The following is an 18,417-nucleotide window of genomic DNA, read 5'->3' on the forward strand; positions in this document are numbered from 1 at the left end:
GAAGGAAACTGAAATACAAAACACTACCAACATCAACACAAAATTAATATATCTCCTGAAAATGGTTCTAGCAAACAAATTTTCAGAGAAGTAGGTCTGATCTGTCAGTGCAGAAAGCCAAAAGCCCATTCCATGAGCAGGACTTGAATAACCTAAAGAGCATCCTCTGAACTAAATGCTACATCAAAGATCAGAACTTAGCAAGAAGCCAGTGCTGCTCTTGTGGGGTTTTCAAGAGATTGCTTCACTTGCCAAGTTCAAAACCAGGTGGGCACACTCAGAATGCTGATTATATTCCTCCTAAATTCCACATTATTTTCTAAGTGTTTAAAATAAAAATGTTCTACATCTTTCATTAGAAACAATGCAGGGTTTTATTAAGTTTGCTCACTAGTGCTGACGGTGTCAGTACTGAAAACTCCAACAAAGCAAGGGCAGAGCTTGAAGAGCTCCAAGCTTTACCCCTGCCTAGCTACAGTATGATTGTGACAGCTCATTCTTGTTCCTCGTGAAGTACAGGCTCTCGAATCCTTGAACTTTGCTGGATTTCCAGAAAGCAGCAGAAAGTATTCAGAGCACAATTAATCCTGACATCTGAATAGACATTCCAGAGTCAACCCTGTTCATGGCAAATGAAAGAGAGATTATAATGCAGTGATGGTAGCTGCAAACTTTGCTTCCCATCAGAAACAGCAGCTTTAATACCAATATCCATTTCATAAGATGGAGTGGGGAAGACAAATGGAAACTTAATTCAAAAAAAAACAGCACAATATACAGTCTGGGTCAGAACCAGGATTTATGTTCCCAGGACAATCAATAAGGCTAAACTAAAAACATTGAACAGACTTGAATAAACACTACATAATAGGGGAAATTATTAGCATTTAAAAGTCTGGATTTAATGATCTGAAAGTCTTAAGTTGCAGAAAGTGCAGATATGCTTGTGAAATTTATTCTACTACCTGGTCATATTCCAGTGCTCCTGGGTACAGTGGCCATCCAAGAAACAGCTCTGCAATCACACACCCTAACGACCACATGTCTATGGCTTCACAAAACGGCAATCCCAGTATGATCTCTGGTGCTCTGCAAATCAAACACGGTTACTGAAGTTTTTTCCTTGGGGAAGAAAGGTCATTCAACAATCCAACATGACAAACAAAAAATAAGAAACCAAAATCTGTTTCTTGATAATTATTTCAATAAAATCACAGCATCAGAAATTGCATTTTTATTTTTCCAAGTAGCCTGTGCCAATATATTGCAGCTCCAAGATGCTTTTTTACTACAAGTACCAGTTTGCTATGCACATTAAAATAACTAATATGCCTGGAAAACAGAATGTCCCTGATTCAGAACTTTTGCCTTTCCTCCAGTATGTCTCAAATGAGTTGTCCACTCAATATCATATATCTGTAACTATATTCCAAACACAACAGTCTTTTATCTCAAAAAAAAGCACCCAACTAGAAGTTTTATCTGAAAATCCACTTACACACTTCTCAACTGTACAGTACAGTTAAAGCTATTTAAAATATCAATTTAATTATGTAACTGCAAATTAATGTACTCCAATCAAAGGCTGAATGTGATCAATTTTTAAATCGCTTAAATGAAAGCACTGCATTCGCTAAACAGAACAGGTGTTATTTTTCACCTAAAACAAATGTGAATTATTTAACCAACACCATCTGAATTTATGTCTGCACTCAAGAACCAGAAAAATTGGTATTGACACAGCTGCTAAAGGGGCTTTTAACACCTCTGTTCACGTGGAATGGAACTCAAGTATTTCACAAGTATCCATTTTCATTGTATTTGTCCTTTTAAAACCTTCCCTCCCAGCTCATTCAAGTTATTAACAAAAGGAAAAAGAATTAATTTGTGTCTGCATTCTAACACGGAAAGACGGCTGGAGATGTAAAATATTATTTCAAGCATCACACTATGAAGGGATCCACTTTTAAAGCAGACAATCTTTTGTTTGCTTAGCATGTCACAGAACAGCAGGAAGGGGGTTAAAACCAAGACGGTAATTCCCAATGCAGCTGGGCAGAATGGGAGCAATCAACTGACCAGGAAACGTGGGATCTCTCACCTGGGGAAAAGCTCACAAATATTACACTTCAGCATATCCTGGAGTAGTCTATTGACATTCCACACACAAAACAGGCTCTGATCATAGTAAATACCTACATATCTCGTTCTCCTCTGACATCTACCTTTATCAAAATAGTCTTTAAATTACTGACATGTGCTGGATTAGGAACAAATTCCTATTTTTATGCTATGTTGGGACAAAGAAGCTATCTTGTAGCTGTAGAGCAGCCCAAGAGCTCAAGCATCCCCATCCCTTTTCACAAGGGGAAGTTGGCAGAAGCTCTACATAGACATATTTCAAGCTCCAGGGATACACGCTCACCACCAGGGAAAGGACTCCCAATTCTCTGCCCCATCTCCGACCAGTGAAGCCATTCGGGCTTCTGCCACAGGGAAAACCCAACACCTTTCAGATGAAAAAATCTATAGGACAGGATATTCTGTTAAATAATTATGTACTTTCCATTCATGCTGGTACTTCAGTTCTCCCCATCCTTGCTACAAACCATTTTGGATGTGATTATATGAAGGCTAAATCTTGTCACACTGGCAGTGAAACTGGAGAGGCTCAGTTTTCCACTGCCTCCAAAGATTTGACTGCACTAAACTTCTGGGGATCAAACATACATACTTTTACAAGGCAGGATCCTGACACTGCAGTAAGTCTTAGCTAGTTTTGTTATCCAAGAAATCAATGCAACATCTCTGGATGCCACAAGACAGAAATAGCAGTGAGAAGCGTCTGCCTTTCCCCGCTGGATGGGTGCCAGTCTGCCTATGGTTGTTACAGATCTCTGTTAAAATACACTTCCTTTTGTTGCATTATGTTACAGCCCTGAATAGTTAATGAATATACACAGCCTATGGATACAGGGGCTTTAGCAAATGCTTCTGCTAAAATAAGCTCTGTAAAACCTCTTAGGTTTACTCGATGGTTAATATGTGTGCAGTGCAAAAATAGCCGCAGTCCGTCGGTCTGTCTGTCCCTGTGGAGAGACAGGATCCCAAAGGAGAGAAGGATGAGGGTAGATACAATGCCAAAAAAAAAAAAAAAGAGAGAATGCTTGCTGTGTTTCAAAATACAGTAATCTGGTAGTTTCCCCACAAAGAAAAGCACTAATAAGTAAGTTGAAGGAAAAGAGAGGTGTTTCAGGAGAGGTGAAGTATTCCTCGCTTGCCAACACCAGACCTGCCATCCAGAAAGAAGAGGAAATAAATGTGCTCCTGAGCACAGCTACCTGCACCATTCCACCGCACAGGGAACAAAACATATTTTCAGGCCAGCTTGAAGAGAGGAACATGAAAAACTGCTGCTCTTTCAGGGCCAACGTCACCCACCATGTCTCATGTCAGTCCTTAAAATGGGGCAACTTTCTCACGGCACTTTAAGTTGCAGGAGAACTGTAACTGAGTTTGATTATGTTTGGAGTGGCCTTAACCAGCTCAAATATTTTTGTTAAATGAAAGTTTGTTAATGTCATGCTCAAAAACACCTGCTTCTGTTTCTCCTTCTTTTAAAGCTCTCATTAAAAATCTGTCTGGAGAGCTGGAGAGAAAAGTGTTGAAGCGGACAGAATCATTCTTCAATTTTTGTTTTTAAGATGACCCACAGCTGTTTTCTCCTATAAGGAATATTTCAACATGCACCTCAAAAGGAAGATACTCTTTTCCTAACTACACAGCATAGACAGGAGAGTAGTAGGAACTGCAGATGTCCCAACAGTCACTTTAACATCAGATTACTCAAAAAACAGTGTAACTTCGTATTTCTCTCTCTCAAAACAGCACCACGCACACACACAGAGACTCCTGCTTGGTTTTTACTGCAGATCACGAGATGTGCAGTGCACCAGAAGATATCACAGTCTTCTGCAAACTTCAGCAAACAGCAACCTGTTATCCCATACCAAGACATCAACAAGGAGAACACCAGAATTTTCCAAATTTCTTAAGGTCACTGAATATTACTTAAATGTACTTAAATTAAAAGCAAGGTTTTAGAGAGAAAGCATTTATTCATTCTCATTAGTGTTAATTCAACATTAATTTAAAACATTATCATAAAACAGCACAGCTTAGACTTTATACTTAGAAAGGTCTAAAAAAATGAAAGACACAAATGAATACTTGTTTCAGCTGCTTGTTTGGATAGTCACATTTCTATTTATTACATCACAGACCACAAATACATATCCTATCCTATAACTTTCTGTAAGCTTATGAGAAAAGAAATTACACAATTTGTTCCATTAAGTTGTTCAAAGACCAAAATATTTCATAAAATAGTTTAGCTTCAGCATGTTAGCCAGCTTGAAATAAAGCAACAAAACAAACAAATTTACAGAAAAATTAGATCAGTCCTTGATGGAGGATTAAAAAAAATAACAAAAAGCCAAACCTCAAGCAAAATCTTAAAAAAAAAAAAAAAATCAAAACTGCAGCATAGTAACAGAAAACTACTTCCAAACCTTACACTGGGGGAACAGAGAATAAAGAGCAAGAATTACCCATACTACAAAAATAAGTCATAAAAAAAATTCTTAAGAAGTCAAACCATTTCAGATGATTACTACCTAGAAACCATTGGTCAGAAGTCCAATTTAGAACAGAAGTTACATGAAAAAGCTAAAACCCAACAGTCGTTGTACAAAGTAACAACTGAAGAACAGCACAAAACAATAAGAACAGCAGCTTCCCAGAACTGTACTTTCATGAAAAAATCAGTTGAATGCAGGAATAATTTCTCAAATATGTTCCCATTGAAGGTCCCACAGTCACACTACACATACCCCCTCACAGATCAAGGAAGTGAGGCTAAAGATTGAGCCATTTTTATTTCAATTTCCCTGCCAGTGTGGGAGGGTCAGTGTATCACAGCACTGCTTTATTTACCTGCTGCTCTCCAGACTGGGGAGTTTAGAAATAGTTTTCTTCCCCTCAAACTTTACTACCTCTATTTACCACTGTGCTGACAATGCCTATTGATTACCTACTCTGGATACAACACAATGCCACCATGATAAGAAATACTAATACAAGGAAGCCATCAAAAGGGTAGGATGTTTATATTTTTTTTTTATTAATGACCTGTTGAAAGCCCTGGTACGGACCACTCATGTAAATGAATCCACTTTGTGTGAGTTAAAGTCAAACCAGATTACCAGCCTGAGTAAAACCAGTCTTTGCCCCTGCAAAGGCTGAGGAATAACCACACATGGGTTGTGAGATGCATAATTCTTCTCCTAAAGAAACGAGGCCTAAAAGAAGGAGCAGATGCAGTAAGTTAATGAGATGGCAATGGGTATTCTGATGAGTTGTCTCATGAACAATTAATTCTCTTCAACTACCAGTCTTTACCACACATGAAGGAATGCAAACCTTTCTTCAAGATCTGCAAGAACACGGGAAAGACTCTTGGCTGGAGGGATCAAAATCAAGCTGGCAGCACCCAGAAAAAAACTCCCAGGCAAGTACACTTCAGTAATCTGAAGGATGAAATGGGAAGGAACCATGTAATGACAAAACCTGGAAATGATGAAGGATATAAAGATCAGTTGGCTCTGTAGTGGATTCATGATGGTCTTCAGAAGGAATTTCAAAAATGCAATTAAAGCAACACAACAACAGGAAGTAGAGCATACATGGTGTATTAGTAAACCATATTGAAAATTAATGTACCATATTCATTAATTAATTATCCAGAAGAAAATTATGTTATAAATTAACCAACTTTTCAATGAAAAATCTAGACAATTTTACAGATTACTCAAGAAAAATATTTTACAATTGGGAGCAAAAATAATCAGGACATCAGTATTTATTTTTAAAGGACAAAGACATGTAAAAAATATTATGCCTTATATAAAACTAGCGATATTCCCTCACCTTGAATAGTGTGTGTTCACTTTTGAATTCTGTGTTCAGTTTTGGTCACCCCCATCTGAAAAAGGATACATCAAATAGAAAAGACGCAGAAAAGAACAATACAAATTAAAAGACTTGAAGAGATTCGGGTACAAGAAGAAACCCTTGTTAGAACTATAAAGCTTCAGGAAAGAATGAATGATCAGTAACATTACTCAAATTATATAATAAATAAGGGAAGAGAAGCAGATAGGTGTTTCTAATGCCCTGCCTCACACTAGAAGACCAAGGAATCCCCCACCCACTTTGAGATAAAGACTGATGTAAACATAAAAGTGGATTTTTAAAGCCAGAATTACAATTACTCTCAGAATCACAAGTCACTGTTGAGATAAAAAGTATTAGGAGTATTTAAGAATGGATAGACAGGAAAATATCCACAAGTAAGGGTTGAATCCATGTAGAACAAAAACAGCCATCAATTGTGTAGAGCTGTAAGAAAATTCCATCAGAAGACACTGAGGTGCAACCTCGTGCAACAGTAAATTTTCTGCAGCAACAAAAGACCAGGATACATAGACTGCTGATCTGAGAACATACACGTATCTTATTTCCTATGTATTAAAATCACTATTCTTGCACAAATATACGAGTTATCCAAGCAAAATCCCTTGACACAAACTACAACTTTCTGTACAATCTTCTAATCTCTACAGTCTTCCTCATGGTCAGAGTAATTGTTACTTGTAATGTCATTTTGTTCAAATAAGAATTCTATCGAGAAAATTTATAGGTGTCTTTAAAATAGTTGGGTTACATATTAAAAAAAAAATCACTCAATTGCACTTCCTAAGAACACTTTTACAGCTGAATTTATTGTCTCTTGCTTTTAAGTGCATTGAGATGTCAGAGGCAGACTGGCAGTGTCATGTGCTAACATACATTTGATCTCAGAAATGCAAGTATGATACACAATGCCAGACAACAAGCCTTCCTCCCTATTCTTTGGAAGGAACACTGCTGCAAATCAATAACGAAAAACTGAATTCTAGATTTACATTCATACTCCTGGCTTTTGTAGTTTTCTAGGGTTCTTTTAACTCTTTCATGATTAGGCATTGGGAAGTACGCAAGCAGCAGATTCTGATGGGTGGTATTTCTTTAAACTCTAAGAATGTAAGAGTACTTGGAAATCAAAAATATAAGTGCTCAGACACAGACTCAATAAATATTAGCTAAGCTGGATAGGGGCATCTTTGTCTTTGAGGTAGAAGGAAAGACTCAATTCCACCACTCTCTGCAATTCAAGGCTATGTCACCATCTACCTTAAAATATAGTGAGAATACTTATGTTCAAGTTGATATAGGAAGTTACCCCCTCATTCCTAGTCTCATTCCTCCTCTGAAGGAGTTTGGTGCATGGGAAGTGGTAGTGAAGACACAGGGAAATCAGTCTCTGTATCTCCTGTAAAATCCTATGGCCACAGGATGGTTTTTTTTACAAAATTGAAACCTCATTTTTGCCTAATAAAACATTTTCATAGGACTATGCACACTCAACAGCTAGAAAAGACCTAATTCCTCTCAGAGCCTCCCAGTGATAGATATATATATAACATACAAGACTGACATGCAGCTGCCAGTTTAACTTTGAACCCTGATCTGCCCTAGAGAAGGATTTAAAAATCTTATATAGAATGTGGCCCACATACGTAACTACTTAAAAAAGAAGCAATCACTGCAAAAAATACTTTAGAACTTATAGCTCATAACTGAATGGGGAAAATTCACCAAGAAATTAAATGAGACAAAAAATTAAATCCTAGGTAATTTCCTCAAATAATAAAAAAATAATAAAAAATCACAAGTTATCCTAGATCTTTTTCCTGATACTGAAAAACAATTCTGTTTGGAAAGCTTGAGCACAAATTTTAAGCTAATATATTTTCTCTAACCATTTACCAAAAATATTGAAGATAATAATTTAGTTATTCCTCTTTCATTTATTCAGATGAAACTAATAAAACAAGATATTTCAGCAGACTCTTTTCTAATTATCCACTATCTCTCATGAAAGGAGAAGTTGATTTTATTAAAACCAGATGTTTATGCTTCTGCCTTTACATGATTTTGATTTTCCTTGAAAAGACTTACAGAGTGATTTATTTATACACTTGATAGGTTAAGCAGTTTTTGAATTACATGAAAATTAAGCAAAGTTGATACTTATGCAGCAACAGAATGAACAAAATGGTGTCATATAAACTCTTCAGATGTTTTATTGATAAATAAAGCCTGCTATTTAATACATTTACATTTTGGATAGCAAAATGTTGATATTTTTAAGTGTCAAACGAGGTTACTTACCAATAACTGAATTTGGACAATACCCTTTGTGTGCTTTAGGATTTACTCTGTGGGACCACCCTGCAGTGCTTTATCCTTCCCTGGCCGAAGACTGCAAGAGATGGTCACACAGACATTGCCTCTGCCCAGAAAAGGAGAACATCCAAAATCTCATACAGAGGTTTAGTACAAAACAAACCCTCGAGATGAGCTGCTGAATTGTCCAGATTATTTCTGAAGAAAGCCAGACTTGAAATGATTTTGTTTGGAACAGGCAAGCACTGTGGAAGGGCAGGCAGTGGGGCTGCTGGCAACCACGAGCTGACCTCCACCCAAGGAGAGGATCAAACACTCATTTCCAGCTCTGGAGGAGGACAGGAGAAGAGCACAGCGTGGGATGTTTCAAGGCCTCACAGCTCAGACACATCAGAACTTAATTCCCTCCCTGCTTTACTTTGTTATGGTTGATTCTGTGGGAATAACAATTTCCAACTCTACAAGGGTCTACATGGATTTGCAGAGCCCAAACACTTCAGCTGAAGAACAGATAGAGTTTCTACAAAAAGAGTAAAAAGCACAGCACTATTTGCTTTTAGCATCCTTATCAAGAATGCCAATGCCTTGTAAATGAGTTTTCTGCAAACGCTTTTTGTGTTTTAACCCTTGATGACAACAGTCCTACAACTGGGCTCAGGGTACAAAGGTATGGTGGTGCCAAAGAAATAAGCAGACAGATCCTACTGTAAAAAAACCCAGCAGACACAAGGCAGTGGAAAGAAATAATTTTTTAATATGACTGATTAGCATGAGGGCCTCTGTTACTGGCATAGTTCATGTAAAAAAAGAATATATAAGGATGTTGCTGTTATGTCAAGAAGTCAAGTGTATCATGTAACATGCTGCTGTATTTTAACCAACTACTTAAAAAAACAAACCAAACCAACAAACAAAAAAAAACCTTACACACAAAAATATCCCCAATACCAAAGAAAAATCTAAGCTGAAAACACAAAGGAAAGTTTATTTGATTCTTCAGCAAAACTTGTAAAAAAACTTTGCCCTCCAACACAGGGCAACAAGACACCTGCCTGCTGCAGGTCGGCAGCTCAGCCCAAGAGTTCAAGAAACCATGAAACTTCTGAAGTATTTGAAATAATTTTCCAGCATAAAGCTGTTGCACAGCAATTCTGCACTGGAGATGAACACGCCCCACAAATACTGCAGAGAGTAACAAAATCTGCTCACACCCTCATCCATTGTAAAAAGGATTTTTTAAACTGCTGATACCTGCCCATCTGGGTGATGCAAAGTCATGTTCTTGTGAAATTTTGCAACTCAGACTGATAAATTTCGACTTCAAATGACATTGCTTGAATTATAGAAAGCTCACCAAAAAATAAAGAGAAAAAAAAAACTTTACAAGTTTGTAATCTTGGAAAAAAAAAATCCATAGTTTTTCATTACAGATTACAGATAATTTATGTAGTGACACTAGATTATAAAAACATTGTCAAATCAAGATTCAACACTGACAACATGACATCAGAATAAAAAGAAACAGTAGGTTTGTTAAAGCTGTTTAATTTTGAAAGACAAACAAGCAACAGACTTGTAGGAGAATCTAGTATTTTTTTAGAAGTGTCTATTAACAACAACATGATCACTTAGAATTCAAATATTCAAAGCAGATAAAGTTTAAACAGTAGTGTCTTGCAAAATGTCATGTATTGATGCTACACTGGAGATTCATGTCCTGTTCACTAAATAAATGGAACACCAGAATCCATTTCACTTTGAATACTCCCCTACACAAAGTGTTATCTAGACACATAGTACCTATGCCAGCTGTAAAGTGAAACACAAAGAATTAGAAAGAACAGTAAGAAAAAAGAAAGTTATTAGAGAAAACTTACAGAGCAACAACTGGGGCAGATGAATTAACACACATGAAATTAAATCAGCTTTCTCAAGGTTACACTAGTAGAGACCTTTCAGTGAATAGAAATATTTTTAAATGTTTCTAGTTACTAAATATTCTGTTAGATTATTACCCATACATGTCTGGCTCAATGTCCTGTGGGAATCTGTAACTTCCACAGAGCACTGCAGAAAAACACACCCAACACTGAGTACATACCAACACATAACAACCTTCATTCTCATTTGAATACTGCTGCAGTTATTTATGCTCTGGCAAGTGAACTGACTGTCTGACTTGGCGAGTTTTTCCCATACAAATTTCTATGATTAGACCCGTGGTGTAAATATGACACCACCAGAACAAGTCTCATCCTTACCCATGGCTTAGCAATCCCACTGACACATCCATGGGGAAACACAGCAGCACCTCAGCTTTGGGGCACAACAGAAAACCACCTGCTAATGTTCTGGCAGAGCTAAGAAATTATTTTAGAAGATTTAGAGTTTTGGTTTTTTTTCCCTACCTGATGAATTTAACCTATGGACTACTAATAGGAAATCTACACAAGTCTATTTTGGTAGGTTAGACTGTTAAGACCTCAGCCTTCCAGCCCATCCCATCACACCACAGTCTGCTGAAAGAATCCAGATGCAATGGTCCCTCCAGATGTTTCACCCCAGGCTTGAACCCCAATAGAACCCTCTTTTATTGTTCTCTTCATATGCTTTTTCCTCTCTGCTTTTTTCCCTATTCTTCCTTCCCTATTATTCCACGTTAGTTTATTTGTCCTTTCCCGTTGAAAGGAGAGCCTGTCTATTCTTAGAAGAGTTTTGGATCCTAAAATAAACTGCTTAACTATGTATCTATTACATTCAGAACTGATGTCACATCAGACCTGACAACGTGCTACAACAGGAACGCGACTACAGCCAAGAGCCCCAGCATTTCTGCAAGCCCTGCTTTGCAAAAGATTTTTGAAGTAAACTCACATTCAAAAATGCATCTACCCAAACATTAAAACATCGGGTAGGGACTTTTTTTCCATTTCTTCTCACTACATAAATGGTGATATTTTTAAAGCAGTTCTTGCCTGATATCTAATACTAAACCCCAGACCCTCTACTGCCACACTAGAGGAAAAAATCAGAGTAACCAGATTATACTGGGAATTCTTTTCAATCATGCTGAATGTTAAAATGCTGCTGTGAGCAAACAGAAATTAAAAACAGGTAGTGCAGTTTAAATTTAAAAAAAAAAAAAAAACAAACTGAGATCTAGATAATAACTAGATAATAATGGGAGCCTTTCATCTGAGTGAACCCTTTGAGACTGGTCCAGGACACTAATAATTGCAAGTAGCTCATTAGTTATGGTTAAAAACTTCATTCTGTTCCCAGTATAGCCAGACACTCATGCTAGGAAAAGGCACACTTGTTGACAATAATAACAGAAGCAACAAGGATCAAATAGACAGGGAACTTTCCCCTCATTTACAGAAGGGCTACTGCTCAAACTGGACTGAAGCACACGGACTGCTCAGTGCCATGAGCTGGGGCTGAAAAACTTTTGTCTCCAAGAGGAAAATGAAAGGGAAGTTATCTTCACTGCCTGCTCTTCACAGAGTGCAGAGAAAGAATTATACAGAATTTCACAAGGCCCCCACAAGGTTCTGTTGGAAAAGTGTGAGGAGCAATAAACATTTCCTGGACTTTAAAAAGTAACAGCAATAGTTATTTCAAGAACACAACTGTCATTTCATTTGAACTATTACACATGCATTAAGATAATATCAATATGTCAAGTATCTCAAATATGTCCTCAATAGAGAATAAAAATACACACTACATAAAGCCCATAATCCATCTAAGTACCATACTAGGCCAGGAAGATATTCTGGGTTCAGCTTTCAAATGACTTGTACAAAAATACAAAACCAAGACAATGCCAACTAAAAATTTATTCAAAGCATTAATAACTAACAAAAATTGCAAAAATAAAATAATTGTGAAGTTAGACTATGTTGCATGTGATGGCCAAACCCTGAACACTGCCCTAAAGGCTATGGGATTATGAGAGTCTGCACAGTGGGAGTATTTACCAGGAACTCCTGCTCCTTGAAAAGATGAAAACTGAAGTCCAGTTAACAAATCTCCACTAAAAAGGTATTTGTGATTTCATTGGATATGCGTAAAATTCCACATTGGTTTGTTTCCAGCATATGCGAATTTTCCATGGGGAAAAACAAATCCTCAAATCAATGTGCTACTTTTCCTTAGTGCCAGAAACTATTTTTAGGTTATGTTGTCACACCACAAATTGATAGGACAAACTGTCAAAGGCCAGGCCTGAATTATGCCATTGCTTTTTAGTAAAGTTCCTAGCACTGGTCTTTGTGTCTTTGCTAAGAGAGTTAATATTTCCTTTGGAGTCAAGTTCATAACGTTTTCTGACAGTTTTACATTGTGCTTTTCACATTTAGGAAGAAGTCAACTTACAAAAATAAGTGTAACCTGCAGATGCTAAAATTGGGAGGGGGAAAAAAAAGTCTTATTAAAAGAAAAAACAACCCCCAAAAGCAGCCACCTCCAGCTCCATTTCAGCAATGTCCTACTTTGCTGCTTGCAGTCTGAGCAGTCCCTACACACACTTCAATTGGTAGGGGAAATCTTGGTGGTTTTCTTCTAGATTCATCAAGGTGCTATAGTTCTTTTGAGTCCCTGACAGTGACCAAAGTTTATAGGTGAAATCTGACAGGATTGCTGTATCAGCTCAATGGGACTTTTGTGTAACATGATTTGCCCCATAATCAGTTTTCCTGAATGTCTTCCTCACAAAATGGCAATTTAAAGATTGTCATCAGTAAAGAGTATTGACCATATAAGAACTTCTATTATCCATTAATAGGGTAGCACAAACCACCACAAGCAGGCCAATATACTAAATAAATCCTTGGCAGTAATCCTACTGCCAAGACAGGCTTACAAATTTGTTTACAATTACCCAGGAAGAAGTGCTGTCACCCAGCCTTGCCATGGCTCTGTAAACAACATATACATGAATGATGCTGCTGGGAAAGGAGCAGCAAAATTATCCATTATCAGACAATTGTGGAGATGCTGGAATACTTGAAGCCTTCTACAGAAATAGCCTCTTGAGAATAAATAGCTGGAAACAAGAACAGTATCAGATCTACATCAAAATCAAAATAGAAGAGAATCAGAGCCTGGTAACATAACCTTATGAGGAAGAGTCCATTAGAGCATAATGATAAATGCAGGTGTTTTAGTCATTTCAGAACTAGACAAACTCTTTATTCTTATTATTATTTTCTGCCTCTGATGCTGGAAATGGCCTTAGGGCAAATCAGCTTGTACTATGATTTAAGATTACAGAATTTTACAACATAAATAAAAATAACCAACTGAGAAAGAGATAAAATCCAGCAGACATCCTAAAAATCCCCAAAGATGCATTTTTGAAATAAATTTTCATCCAAAGATGGAAATCACTAGAGTCTACAAAAAATATGTCACTGACTTATCAGGCCTTGTAGGGTACTGTAAGTACCTAAAGACAGAAAGCTGCTTTGGTGAGGTGGCAAGGAAACAGGCCTTTACCTGGGCGACCTGAAACAATAAAAGACAAGATGGCCCTGTTACAAAACAAAGATTACATTCTGCTATCTTTTCAGATCCTCTAAGGATGGCCAATGTAATATTACATGGTTCACTTTAAGGCTTATTAACTACCATGCAGCAATAAAGCGCATTATGATTACTAAGTGCTTTCCCCAAGGTGGTTACAGCTCCACAGAATAAGGAATGATCATTTTTGCAATTTAAAACCATAACTTCATAACATATTCATGCAGCTGTAGCAGTTAAACCTGATGTAAACAGGTCGACTGATTAGGTGTGAAGGTTTCTCAAAGATGCCAGACCTGTTTCTAAATCAATTTTATGATTTTAAACCCGATGAAAGCAGACTCAAATGCATATCCCCGATATCATTTTATGTTCATATGAACTGTGGATGACAGGATACAGATGACAGGTTGCCACTCACTAGATTCCATCACCTTTCCAATCTCAAAGCAGCATGGTAAACTACCAGGAACACCAACCAACCAACCCAACAAGCATCACCAGACTTTATCTGCCAAGGGCAGGGGGAAAGGCTGTTCAATATTCAGTGATCACAGTTTCATCAGCAGAAAAAAGAAAACAAAAACAAGCCTACCAAACTGAAGAGGACTACCAAAAACAGGTTTTGTTCTACAGAATAAGCACATACCTCACTGTGCTGTGTATTTCTTATGCCCCACTGGTGCCAGTATACCCACTGAAATGAGAGACAAGTGAAATCATAGTGGTTTTTGTTTCACTGTTCAGCACAGAAAAGAAAAATATGTTAAAAATCTGTTAATTGAGAGATTAAAGTTCCACCAGGAGTTAACTGAAGGGAATCATCATGCATTTAACTGGCTCTTCTTCTTCCTAGGCGATTTCATCACCCAACCTCCTGAGGAGGAAGAGGATCCAGGGGGATCTCTAGGGTGAAAACTGACCCCTGGGAACACCTACTAACCAGGTAAAGCAGGCTTCATGAGCTCCTCCAAATCATCAGTGTGTCTCCATGCAAGCTTGCTATGATTTAGAACTGTTTTATAAACACAAGCTTCATTACAATTGTCACACGCTTGGTATTTTCTAAACAGCAAACAGGAACAGACAAAAACGAGCTGATGAAGTCAGTGCCCACACATATCAACATGGCTTTAGATAAGAATGTTCTGAAATAAACAGCATCCAAAGCTACTGCGTGTGCCACTGCTTCAATAAGAAGTTATTGCTGTGTCATAACTGTGTCAAAAAAAGAAATCCCAAAAATATCAAGGCAATGTTTACAAGTTGCATGATTACTTTAAAGATAATTATTTAGCTAGAACACATGACTTATTTCCCTATGAAAGGCTCTCTACTTAACTGGATTAACACACTATTGATAGCTAAATTCCACTGCCAGAGGCTACTGTCAAGTCATCATTTCCAGAACAAACCCATAAGCTATTTTCTTTATCCTGTGTGCAACTATTACACCAAGCTCATCATGAATTTGTTCCCAAAGTGCTCTAAAAAAAAACTGCTGCAAAGAACATTCAAGAGATGCATGACACAGGATTACCTGTTCTAATGAAATTAGACCACACATCAGTCACAGGTTGGAAGGCTAAATAAGTTTAGCAGCCAACCAAGAGCCTAACAACTGATTTTAAACTTTTTTTGGTTTTTTGTTGTTTTGGTTTTTTTTTAGTTTAAAGACTGTTCCATTTTGATGCTGTGAAAATTGACTATTGCCTGGAACTCACCTCTCAGATGTTTTCAAGGGAAAGCAAAACCAGCTCTGCATTCTCAGCAAATACTTCTCATGAAAATGTTTACATTTTTCTTATCAAAAGCAACCCACAAATATGTGCACTCACTTTCTCCACACATTTCTTAGCACACACAATACACAGGTTTTACACAGAGATGTGAGATAGGAAAGAACAGAATTAACCTTCTTCAAGATAACCTTTCCTGCACGAAGTTGCAATCAGGGTAATGCCACTGGAAAATGTTCCCCATCCTGTGTAGAGCCCTCACCCTCACATTTCTGTGGGATGCTAACACAGAGGTAAACAAGGAAAAGCAACTTCTGACCTCTCTGCTTTCATGGAATTGTCAAGAACCATGTCAGCACAAGTAGAATCCTCATTTTTTAAAATCTCTTTTCCATTTGCAGCATCTAACCAAAATCAAAAAGAAACCGAAAAAAATCCCTGAAAGTGGCGTCATCGTTTGTTGCTACTGTACTTCACATAAAGGGAATTTCTTTTAAAGTTGGGCTCAGCAACAGGAACAAAAACGATAAAAAAACCTAACTGGTTGCAAACTGGGGAATTTTGGAGTCTAACTTCCTTCCTCGTCTCCCAACAACGCTCTCTGTTTCCTGATGTTGATAATGCCGGGCGGGAGACAGAGCACAGCCTTCCCAATGAAGGGCCCCAAAACACCCCTGGCAGGGCCAAAGGGGAATAACCAAAAAGGTCAAAGAACACAGGGAACACAATCCAAAGAAAACATGTTTGTTACGTGGTGCTGCCTGCACGGAGGACTGGGAAAGCAGCTTACAGTCTCCTCATTCTGCACTGGCAGGAAGGGCCATCCCACTGCAGTGACATGGGGCTGCTTGGAAAATGTCACCCATCCTTCCAACACCATTTTCCTTTTCTCCTGGGCTCTTGTCCAGCTCAGCAACGTCAGCAGCCACCGGTCACATTTCAAAGCACTGGTCACTCATGCAATAAAATTGCCTGTTGCACCACACAGCAGCTCCTCATCAGGACCTTTTCACACAACAAACACAGAGCCTATTCCATAAAACTGAACTGGACTGGCCAGAAGTGCAGTATGTCATTAATTAAAAAAAATTTTAAAATAAAAAAAAGCTACCTTTAATGTGCTACGGAGACTGGACACTGACTGCATCTTTGAGTTTACATTCTTCACTAAGTTATTAGAGACAGCCCTCTGCCTCATCCCATCTTTTCCTGAATGGGTTATGTTTGATGCAGGAGAAATAATGAGACTGAGCATAGGAAAATTCCCCCTTTACAAAGGAAACCATATTGTAACAACATCTAGGTCTACTTGAGATAAATTTGTTGATCATAAAAATGTGCATCAGGTACTTATTTCTATTATTTTTAAATGTATCTAAAACATTACCCATTACAAACCAAAGCATGTGTTGTCACATGCAAATTATACAAATCAGGTTTCAAAGCACGACAAATTTTTTGCAGTTTTCTTAGACAAACCACACCTGAGTCCAATAAAGCAAAAAAGACCATAGCTAATAAAAAATTTAAAAAATTTTAAAAAAACAAATTGGAAACTTAGTCTGATTTTAAATGGAAAGTACAAAACTTAAAATATTTCCCTTAAAATCCAGTTTAAATTAAAAGCTAAGTTCGACAAAAAAATTAAAAAAGCTGTGTTAAACCACATCATAAATTAACACCTAGGGTATTAATCCCTTTCAGCTACCACTCCTCTAGTAACATATAACAGTTAATTCAATGTATATTAAAAAAAAAAAAGAATAACTTGTACAAGAGATTGAAGAGAAAAATATATATATATTAACTTGTAAAAGAAAATACTGTTAATTGCACACAGCCCCTTTCCAGTGACTCCCACCCCTCCTGCACACCAAAATTCCAGCGTGCCCAGGAGCGTGGGAAGGGTCCCATTGCATAAGATGTTATTAAGGCAGCAAAGCCTGGCTGCTTAACTGCAGATACTTAAATACTCAAAATAATTGCACAGATTAGGCAGCCACTGCAGCCCCAGCGCTGCCGAGCTGGGAGCAGGGAGCTGTTCCAGCAAACCCTCTCCAGGTGCATTCCCTGCCCCAGGGGCCGAGCTGGGAGATGCTGACCCCTGGGTGTTTAGCAGGAGGCAGAACAGGACTGACCTCCACTCCTGCTAGAGCCACAGCATTCCAAGTGATGGAACAACCCCCCAAGCACAGAACTAATCGTGCTACATCAACAAGGTAAATGTGACTCCCACTGAAGTTAATTTACAGGCAGAAAGCACTTTTCCTTCCTGCTCAAGCTACAGGACAGTGCTTAGGAGAAATACGTGAAGAATCCCACATTACATTATTTCAGATGTTAAGCATCGAAGCGTATTTCAGAACAATCTGGGCTTATTTTAAGTTTTCAGCTATTTACTCATAGGCTCAGACCTACTGAAGTTTGGCACAAGATTCTACATACTAGTTAAAGCAAGCAACACATTATAAAGTATTTGTTTCTTCAGGGGATGATTAAAAACCCAACCGAAGGATCTAAACAGAATAAAAATTAAACACAGCAGCACACTGCTCTGAGAAGGCAATCCTTTAAGTACAGGTATATACAGCTACAGTTATCTCTGAGCATGCACTCCCTTCCCATTCCCCAATACATTTTTTGGGTGGGGATATCTTTTGCTTTTGGGGGGTTGTGGCTTTTTTCTTGGTTGGTTTGGTTGCTGGGTGGAGGGTTTTTTTGTTTGCATTTGCAAGGATATGGCTGCTTTGTCTTGTTTTTTTCAATAAAGTTCCCTGACCTGTCTGCAGAGTTTTTTGTT

General features: G+C 37.8%; 1 protein-coding gene across 3 annotated transcripts in view; it reads right to left on the reverse strand.

Annotated features, from left to right (window-relative positions):
- HIPK3 (homeodomain interacting protein kinase 3) overlaps positions 1–18,417 on the reverse strand; it is a 68,657-nt gene that overhangs the window by 20,155 nt on the left and 30,085 nt on the right. For all 3 annotated transcript variants that reach the window (XM_021527593.3, XM_021527592.3, XM_021527594.2), the window contains one exon: positions 966–1,089. In XM_021527593.3, coding sequence (XP_021383268.1) covers positions 966–1,089 — 124 coding nt within the window. The remainder of the gene's footprint in view (positions 1–965; positions 1,090–18,417) is intronic.

The sequence above is a fragment of the Lonchura striata genome, chromosome 6, assembly GCF_046129695.1.
Source record: "Lonchura striata isolate bLonStr1 chromosome 6, bLonStr1.mat, whole genome shotgun sequence".
NCBI lineage: Eukaryota > Metazoa > Chordata > Aves > Passeriformes > Estrildidae > Lonchura > Lonchura striata.